The sequence below is a fragment of the Podarcis bocagei genome, assembly GCF_964188305.1.
Source record: "Podarcis bocagei genome assembly, chromosome: 15".
In the NCBI taxonomy this organism is placed as follows: domain Eukaryota; kingdom Metazoa; phylum Chordata; class Lepidosauria; order Squamata; family Lacertidae; genus Podarcis; species Podarcis bocagei.
The window spans coordinates 23,715,491-23,725,977 of NC_138141.1; the positions used below are offsets into that span (position 1 = coordinate 23,715,491).

The window sequence follows — 10,487 nt, forward strand, 5'->3', positions numbered from 1 at the left end:
AGAATAGTAAGGTTCTGTTGGAGCGGTCAGCTTGATGCCTGATCAGCCCATTCACCCCAATGAATAAAATAAATAAATAGTTCCTTAAAAGTTTGCCTAACATATTAACAGTGCTATTTTTCTAGAAAAACAGATGCCAGTATTCACCATGAACACCTCCCTCGTTCTCTTAGAATGGTAATGGCGGCCACCTGAGAGGTGCCGGAACTGATTTCAAGCTGGAAAAAAATCCCTGCATATTAATATTGTTGTTCTTCCTATTTTTTCTTTGTTTTGCTTTTTAGGCCTAGGAATGGAGAATATAGGTGGAATCTTTGTGGTTCTGATATGTGGTTTAATCGTAGCGATTTTTATGGCAATGCTTGAGTTCTTATGGAACCTGCGACACTCTGAACACTCTGAGGTAAGCCTTCGCCAGGTGTACATTCTAACATTTCATCAAGCGTGATTCACAATTGTTGGGTACCAAGCGAACAATCTGATGGGTTCTCAAATGTACCGAAAATCCTAAATAAGACTGATTGTTTCAGTGAGTGATGTCTCCTATGAAAACGCAGTGGTGGAGCTTGGAATAAGACTGTGAATAATCTGGATATGGGCATAAAGAAATATGGCTTTGGTATTTCAGTGTGAATGGTAGACATTGTGGTACATTTCTAATATGGAAAGCACTTCCGTGTAGGAACAGGCGTGTAATCTGTGTGTAGGTCATTTTGTACACCAGTCTCTTCCCCCTTCCCCCTTCTCGGTCCAATATGCTAAGCTCCATTATTAAGCGTGGCTTCACTCTGCAGGAGAACATAGTTTTTGTGCTGAAAATTGTGTAACATATGAAGTGGCCCTCATAGTTGATGGAATAGAATTGAAAATAGTAGTTCATAGAATACCACTGCCAGAAACCAAGATGGCTACCTCTTTGCTGATCTCCTCATTCTACATTCATTTTGATGTATTCACATTTCCCAATCTTTTGCCAATGAAAAAGAAGCTACAAACATAAGAACCTAAGATGAGCCTGCTAGATCAGACCAGTGGCTCATCGTCCAATGTTGGCCCATTTAGTTCTTAATCGATTTTAAATTTAAGCCAAGTTGTAGAATTGATGATGAATTTCCTAGTACATGGGAGTGGTGAGTTGTAGTTTCCCACACATGAGTTTGGGAGCATGGAACAGTAGAAACTAAACTAAACTAAATATTTTTGTCTCATCAAAAGATATATTTATCCCAGCATATAGTAACTAACTATTTATATGATAAATACTTGACATATTATTTTAAGCTACTTATCAAATATATCTCTAATGATTCTGATTTACTGACTTTAACGTTGCTGCTTCAAATATGCTGATATTCCTTCAGTTCTGTCTTGATTTCATGAAATATAGCTACTCTAAATTAAAGTGGTATCATCTGCAAGCTGGCTGTTCTTTCATGTTTTTGAAGCTACTGCTATAACCTACTATTTTACGATTCTCAGGAGCAAAGGGTACAAACAGAACTACTAAACAAAAACAGGGAAGGAATGCATCTCTGCTTTCTCCCTCTTTTCAAAAGAAATTACTGACAATACGTGATTCACAATTGCCTCAGAATATATAGAGAATTAATCATTCCAATAAATTTGGAGCTGAATTCCATTACAATTAACATTGCTTTTAAACACTGCCAATTCAGATGACTAAGTGCCTTCTCTGTGTCAGCACCAAGAGACTTTTTTCTCATTTTACTATGATGAATTATGTTAATGTTTCTTCTCACATTACTTACTACATGTCCATTTCATATAAAACCAGATCTGACTGAAATGTACATATTGTTCTATGCATATGTTTTGTGTTACATTTTGGCACAACTAAGAATAGCACTGGACTTCAAAGAAATCCATTTCTTTTTTAAAAAAAAATAAACCCCTAGGTACATATTGAGGTGTACATTCTAATTAGTGGCATCCTAACAGGCACTAACTTTTTTCTAAGTCCACATACTGGTAACAATATGTTTCTTTGGATAGCTGACAAGCCAAGTTAGCTCTAGATATTTCCCTGTTAACTAGGGCAGAACCATAATGGGTGCGTTTTACAAATATTTTTCTCCCCTACCCCCCCCCGCCGCCGCCGCCTGTATCTGCCATTTTGGGGCATCTTTTATGGACCCTTTTAATGATTATTTTCTGTAATGGAATGAGAGATTGGGAATGATTTTTGTTTGAAATACATTTATTTTGTTTACCTCACAGCCAGTCATACTTGGCTGCGTGCTGATGACACAAGCAAATGAATCTAGTTCAGAGCAAGTCATGCCCTTACTCTAAAACAGTTTGTCTGCCCATACTTATATCAGCACGTAGCGAAATATGATTGGTTGTATGGTGATGTCATTGTTACTAATCACAAGGGCTATTTTTCAAACAAACACAAAACGTTGGAGCTGTAGATAATTGGGGCTGTAAATTGTAGTGAACCAACATGGAATGATGGGGTTTTGGGGAGGGGGAGGGCTTCCAGGAAATACGGACGCAGCTCATCTTGGCACCAAAACGTTTCCCTAAAATTATCTGACTGAGCTCTATAGTGCTAACAAATGTAAGTCAATATATTTAGAAAGGAAATGACAGTGTGATGTTGCTGTTTTTTGTTATAATTCACTATAACCCCCCCCCCTTATCACATGTGATCCCAGGATAGTTTACAAACATAGCTGCATATATATTAGAACAGGGGTCAGCAAACTTTTTCAGCAGGGGGCCAGTCCACTGTCCCTCAGACCTTGTGGGGGGCCGGACTATATTTTGAAAAGGAAAAAAATGAACGAATTCCTATGTCCCACAAATAACCCAGAGATGCATTTTAAATAAAAGGACACATTCTGCTCATGTAAAAACACCAGGAAGGCCCCACAAATAACCCAGAGATGCATTTTAAATAAAAGGACACATTCTACTCATGTAAAAATACACTGATTCCTGGACTGTCCAGAGGCCGAATTGAGAAGGCAGTTGGGCTGGATCTGGCCCCTGGGCCTTAGTTTGCCTACCCATGTATTAGAACTATGAAAAATACAGTATAGTCAACAACCATTTTATGTAGGTGTTCCATCCCCTGACAATAACATGTGTCAGTGGAGAGCTTATAAGTACCCCTGCCCCACCCCCGTTCCATCCTTTTTCTGGCATTTTCAATCACTGCTGGGTTCAGCACCATGCATGTGATCACACATCTTCCAGATGGGAATTAATCAGTCATTGCCTGTATAACAAATTAAAACCAGATTAAAACCAACCCCAAACCTATAGATGAGCATTCCTCAATTACAGCTAGCTCACAGATCAGTCACCTCCATAAGTCCATAAGTCAGGGTGAAGTGGTCCATCTTCAGTCATATAATGCCATATAAAGCCATATGCAATAGCACCGGATGGAGGAAAGAGGATTCCATCACCCAAGTGCCACAACAGAGAAGCCATTTTCCGAGCCAATGAACAATGTGCCACACCTAGTGATGGTCCCTCCAGAAGGGTCTTTCCTGAAGGTCTTAGGTAGGGTCCAGATAGGGTGATATAGGGAGAGGCAGTATTTTCAAGTATTCCAGTCCCAAGTTATTTGGGGCTTTGAAAATTAACGTTAACTCCTTGATTTGGGCTCCGTAGCATACAAGCAGGGACACGGGTAGCGCTGTAGGTTAAACCACAGAACCTAGGACCTGCCGATCAGAAGGTTGGCGGTTCGAATCCCTGCGATGGAGTGAGCTCCCATTGCTCGGTCCCTGCTCCTGCCAACCTAGAAGTTCGAAAGTGCAAGTAGATAAATAGGAAGGAAGGTAAACGGCGTTTCTGTGCGCTGCTCTGGTTCGCCAGAAGCAGCTTAGTCATGCTGGCCACATGACCCGGAAGCTGTACGCCAGCTCCCTTGGCCAATAAAGCAAGATGAGCGCCACAACCCCAGAGTAGGCCATGACTGGACCTAATAGTCAGGGGTCCCTTTACCTTTACCTTTAGCATGCAAGCAACCAGTATATGAATGGACGATCGGAGAAAATGAAGTAATGCTCTCAAGGAAATTTCCACAAATTAAACTAGTCACTAGTTCTCCTGAAACAATCTGCAATATGGGGACAAAACTACTCATTTCTTTACCAGAGTTGTTGCATTGATGAGAGGATGGTGAGAACGGGGTACTTTGGACTCTCAATAAAAGAGAAACAAGTTCTAAGTGTTGTAGAGAATAAGATAAGATACATTTATGGTGTGCAAAGGGAACAGAAAGTATTTTGTAGAATCTCATACATCTTAAAATGAGCTTTTTTGGGGGGGGGGAACCATTATAGTGCTTCTTTGGAAGAGTTTAAAGCCAGAGGCACACTATTGCACATGTGATAAATAACGGCTTTTCTGTGGTGGTGAGCCAGAGGATGTCTTAAACAATAAGGTACCGTAAAAATCCCATGGTGTTGTTCAGCTCACTGGGGAATTATAAAAAACCAACTTGTTATAAAAACATTTTGGCTTTTTTTTTGCTTTCAGCAGCAAAAAAATTTATATTGCTGGATTTTGGAAGGGAGCTGCTGTGCCCAATATATACTGTGTGGACAAAGAATGAACGCTTATGATAACAGAAAAGCTCCCTTTTCAAATGAGAGTTGGCGGCAGCTGGGGAAAAGCCAGGAGATATTATGTTAACACGGCCACTATTGTATAAGCTTTGCAGAAAACAGCATGCAATTTTCAAAGGTGCTAAATAAGTATGAAGTGATTTATTTTTATCTGTACTACCAAGTATTCTATGCGTTGGCTAAATATGGCACCAACTCATTAATATAAAGGTTTAAAAGCATGGGAGCCAGAATGCAACCTTACTTCACTCCTCGTGATTTTTTAAAATCATCAGTCATACCACCATTTAAACCTACTATGACCCTCATTTCTGCATTGCTGCATAGTTCTCGAATCAATAGCAGACATCTACAGTTGATGTTGGCAATCTGAAATTTCTCCCAGTCTTTTTCGAATAATAGAATCGAATGCAGCAGAAAAATCAATAAGGGTGCATAAAGGTTGTTCTTAATATTCTTAGTATATTTCCTTATAATATGGTTCAGAGTAAAGCATCAGTGGTACTGTGTCCTCTGAATTCTGCTTGTTCTTCATGAATAATGTTATTTTGCAACCAATCTGATAATTTTTGAAGAGGATACCACACATAGAGCTTTGAGGAGATGTCTAACAAGCTAATTGGCCAATAGTTTTGTAGATCATTTCTAACCCCATTCTTCTAAATCAGGGAAACAATTCTCATTTTTTCATTCAGAGGGCATTTGTCCCGTGTTTTTTATTGTGGTAAACAAGCCAGCCAGGATAAGCACCCACCATTCTATATATTCCTTATAGAGCTTGGATGAAAGTGTATCTTCTCCTTGAGCTTTATTTGATTTCAGGTAGGAAATAAGGGCTTTTATCTCATTACAATGCTTTGGTAGGTTTGAGAAATCCATACACTGCTGCTACATGTGATTGCCCAGAATAACCGCCAAATGTATTGGAGAAATATTTAACCCAATCAGAGTTAGGAATTGAGGCTTCCTATGATGATCACTTTGTTTACACCCCGGGCCACTAGTTCATAGAAATCATCTTCCCTCTGTTCCATTACTGCTAGTCCCAATTCCTGCCACTGGGTTTTCATATATACACCTTTTTGTTTTTGAGCAGACTTTTGCATTCCAATCTACGTTAGATAGAATTTTCCATGGATTCCTCTCATGGCTTCTTATGCGAATCCCTAATTGCCTGGCCAGAACTTTCTTAGCCACCTTGTGTTGACCGTCAAACCAGCCACGGCATGTTGATTGTGTGTAGTTAGTAATTGCAGAAGTTATCAAATAGGGCCTGAGTTCTGTGACAATTTGCTGGAAGACATCAACAAGATTTGGAGATTTGTTCATAAAAAGTTGACACAAGCTTGTCAGATGATTACTATATCGTTCTCTTGAATATCGCTGCTCAATCTTTATCCGCCTTTTTATTATCCCAACCCGCCAGGTTCCAGGAATGAATGTTAAGACCTTTCTGTTTTCTAGTCAGTTATGGTATCTTAAAGGAGAGCTGAAGGTATAATAATTTCTTTTTCTATAATTACCCCTAGGCCTGGGCTTATCTTGAGCATTTATTGATGGATAATCCCTTTGATTTCCGGGAAATAGATTGCTAGCAGGGTAGGAGTGTTGGGTCTCTAACCTGGGCATATTTCTTCTAGTACCTGCATTTTGCTTGAATTCCTGCTTGCAATTCAGACTTTTCTCATTATACCGCTGGATTTCTTCACTGGCCAGTTATGAATGATTACCTGTAGAACATCTGAGGAACTCTTTCTCGAAGTATTATCATTGGAATTTGGACTTACTCTCTCATTCACTACCTTTCCCAGTGTTTTATTAAAATAATAATAATAATAATAATAATAATAATAATTATTATTATTATTATTATTATTATTATTATTATTATTATTATTATTTTATTATTATTATTATTATTTATACCCTGCCCATCTGGCTGGGCTTCCCCAGCCACTCTGGGTGGCTTCCAACAAAATATTAAAATACAGTAATGCATCAAACATTAAAAGCTTCCATAAACAGGGCTGCCTTCAGATGTCTTCTAAAAGTCTGGTAGTTGTTGTTCTCTTTGACATGTGGTGGGAGGGTGTTCCACAGGGCAGGTGCCACTACCAAGACCCTCTGCCTGGTTCCCTGTAACTTGGCTTCTCACAGTGAGGGAACCACCAGAAGGCCCTCGGCGCTGGACCTCAGTGTCCGGGTAGAACGATTTACTGCCTTTTCCTCCCTTCTGTGCTGGAGAGCAGGAAATGCAGAGTGCTGACCTGAAGTCTTCAGATCCATCAAAAGATGCCAGATTGGGGTTTAAACAAATTGGATTAGGTGATAGCCCAAGATCATTTCCTTGGAAGGTAGCAAGTGGGTTATCAGCATACTCATCCACTATCAGTAGCCTTGGATCAGAAGGGGTCAAGTTAAGAATGGAAAACAACTCCCCCAAGTCCATCTCTTGAGGATTCATATTAGTGTAAAAGCAGGTTTCTGAGCTCAAGTTCTAATCTTGACAGATGTCATTTAACCTTTTTGTTACTGAATCTGATAGGGACTTAGCAAACTCAGACCTATCCCCGTCTTGATGTACCTTCAAACCATCTCTAATTTTAGTTTCTTTGCTGGTAGGTATCTTGCAGGGCTACTGTCAGAATTCTTGTCTCCACTAACCCGACCAGTATACCAATTCTGGCATTCAAACCCAGAACTTTCTTTTCCAATGAATCAGTTCTACTAAAGATTCCCTCTGCTGTTTGTTTAGACAGAAGACATTGGTTGCGTAAAAGTTCCCACAGTGAGGGAGTTTCAGTCTCTGTTGTGGCCAAGTCTATTATGCCAAGACTGTTATTACACAGTTGACATGTTGTTGTACGGAAGAAGCTGAGGTTGCCTTACAGCATATATATCAGCTCCTAGCAAGTCTGGATCGATCGACCAGTTAGCTAAGATTTCATTAGAGGAATATGTAGCAAAAGCTCTTACTTGGGAGAAGGCATTTCCCAAGGATAAACATGATGTGTGTAGGGCAGGCATCCCCAGACTTGTCCCTCGAGCTGTTTTGGGACTACAACTCCCATCATCCGTAGCTAGCAAGACCAGTGGGTAGGAATGATGGGAATTGTGGTCTGAAAACAGCTGGGGACCCAAGGTTGAGAAATACTGAAGAGGACAGGGCTGTCTATGTAAGACATATTAATTACATGTTGGCACAATTATTTCACAGAGACTTCTGAGATACAGTAGTCCAGCATAGATTTCTGGACTAAGTTTGGCAATGAAGTTCTGGATGCTTTATCTGAAGCACTGTGGGTATGTGCTTGTGTCATAACCATGATAAAACTGTTAAAACTGCAGTGTATCCTTCAGTCAAGAAGATCTTCTAAGTCAGGCCTCCCCAACCTGGGGCGCTCCAGATGTTTTGGACTACAGTTCCCATCATCCCTGACCACTGGTCCTTTTAGCTAGGGATCAAGGGAATTGTAGGCCAAAACATCTGGAGGGCCCCAGGTTGGAGATGCCTGTTCTAAGTGTTTCTTATCAGTTAAAAATACTGAGCCAAAACAGCTGCTCTCTTACTGCCTGCCCTCCAATTAAAATGTATGGCTTTTAAGCCCACCTAAAAGTAAAACAGATAAGCTCCTTGGTTGTATGTAACAATTAACAATAACTGCTGAGCCAAATGACTTTAAAACTATTCAGATAAAAACGAATTGAAACTAGAACATACTGCAGAGATCGATGACAAGCAGCCTTACTTGTCGCCATCTTCACAGGCATATTACATGGTTATTATTGTTAGTAGAAGTCGGGAAAATAATTTGGATTTTTACTTTGTAATTTTCCCCTGGTTCATGCAAGTCCTTCCATTTTCACGTCATGTCAAATATACGTGTACTGTACTTGGTTCGAAAAGTAGAAAATGCCTTGATTCATGTGACATCATTGTGTGTGTTATCTGCTTACAGAAAATAAATAAAATTAAGCTGGAAATATGTGACCGAGACATAAAACTCATGTATTACTAAATGAAGGAGAGGGAGCTTAGAGCAGCAAAAGGTTCCGGGGCAAATGCTGATATGCTTAAGACCTCCAATTCTAGAACCCATGAAGAAATCAAGACCTAGTCCTCACATCTCACTGATGTGAGTAAACCTGTATCTGGGCTGCACCCCTTGACCGAATGTTCCTTCATTTAAAACAAACAAAAAAAACCCCACACACAGAGAAAGCTAGTACAAAAGCTAGACTTGAATCTGTCTCCATCTAGTTTTCTACATGCAGGGACTTCTATTCTTTTTGCATGGGAGAGCATTCCGTGAGTAAAGTAGTGCAGCACAGAGACAGATTCATCATCCCAGTAAGAACTAAACCAAAGTGTTACTGAGGCTTAAACCAAACAGGGATGTTCAACTGCGGGTGATTAACCCCAGTTCTGATGTTGTCGTGAGGATCCTAGGATCCAAAGATGGACCAGCAGTTTTCCCCAGGAAACAAAGAAAAACATTTGTCCAGTGACATAATAAACAGGCAGGCTGTTGAGAAAGGGTTGCTGAACATTTGAGAGAGCCCCCAGGAAACCAGAAAGATAGAGGGGACAGTGACCTTGGGACAATATATTTCTGAAACAGCTCTTCTTTTTCTTGGTCCTCTGATAGGTATCCGTCTGCCAGGAAATGGTGACAGAGCTGCGTAGCATCATTCTCTGCAAGGACAGTTTCCACCCCCGTCGGAGGCGAGGGGGGATCATACGGACTCGCCCGGTTATACAAGAAGAACGGAGGGCCCGCACCACGACCATGCTAAGCAACGGAAAGCTCTGTGGTGGCGGCGACCCTGAGCAGCTGGCACAGAGACTTGCACAAGAAGCCGTCCTGGTCGCTCGGGGTTGCACACACATCCGGGTGTGTCCAGAATGCCGGAGGTTCCAAGGCCTTCGGATCCGGCCAGGGCCAGATTCCCCCGTGCAAAGCGATGAGAGCTTGGAATGGGAGAAAGCAACAAACAGCAGTGAGCCTGAGTAAAACAGTGGGGAGACGGTGGCAGCAAAAGAAGCTAAATGTTCCATTTTACAGAACATGAGACTTGTACACAGTGTTGAACTCTTTTTAAATTAATAAAGAGGCACCCCAGCTTGCCAAGAGCAAATCAAAGCTTTAGGCTGGGGGCTGAGCCCAATGGGAACTTTTGTTACCTGTCTTATATGAGAAAGTATCTAACCTACCTACTTTCTGAAACGTTAAGAGAACGCCCCTCTAGCTAGGCTGAGAGGACCCTTCCTCAACAGCCTGCTCCTCAGAAACTTGAGGTATGGGGTAAGCAAGTCACACTGAGCTGGTGGCAACCAGAGTCACAAATATCCTAAACCAGGTGAAAAAAACATTATTGCCACAAGGACTTCTTCATGGGGGGGGGGGTCTTTTCTTTTGGAATTTGTGGTGGGGAGGATAATTTTCTTTATTTTATTGTTGGAACTTCAGGACCTAGAGGGATCCAGCACTCCTGAGTTCGGGTACTGAGCTCACACAACTTTCCCAGGGTCAGGTGAGGTTGCGGAAGAGGGGAAGGGTTAAGTCCCATATAAGTACAGCTACCAACAAAGAAAGTCCATTCAAAGAGTTACAAATACCAAAAACCAACTAACACACTGAACTTGGAGGCCTTGATAACAGCTAGAATTTCAGGGTACCTGTGTCTGTCTTGCTTTCTTAAACAATCCCCCCCCCCCCCCCGCTCACATTGGTCTTTCTTTGTACACATTTTGAGAAAGCTAACCAGTAGGAGAGCAGGTTGGGGAGGTGGAATTCTGTATTCTCCCCCCAGCAGGGGGTGGTAGAATTTAACTATCCCAGGTTGTCAGCTTTTGAAAGTCAAGTTTTAACACTG

The 10,487-nt window shown here is 41.2% G+C and overlaps 1 protein-coding gene across 4 annotated transcripts in view; it reads left to right on the top strand.

The window, feature by feature from the left end:
* Window positions 1-9,785, top strand: part of GRIK4 (glutamate ionotropic receptor kainate type subunit 4) — a 498,627-nt gene extending 488,842 nt beyond the window's left edge. For 3 of the 4 annotated variants that reach the window (XM_081172490.1, XM_081172492.1, XM_081172491.1), the window contains 2 exons: window positions 285-403; window positions 9,260-9,785. In XM_081172490.1, coding sequence (XP_081028616.1) covers window positions 285-403; window positions 9,260-9,625 — 485 coding nt within the window. In that variant the 3' untranslated portion in view covers window positions 9,626-9,785. The remainder of the gene's footprint in view (window positions 1-284; window positions 404-9,259) is intronic. The other variant, XM_081172493.1, reaches the window with a different exon arrangement.
* Window positions 9,786-10,487: the final 702 nt, after the last annotated feature.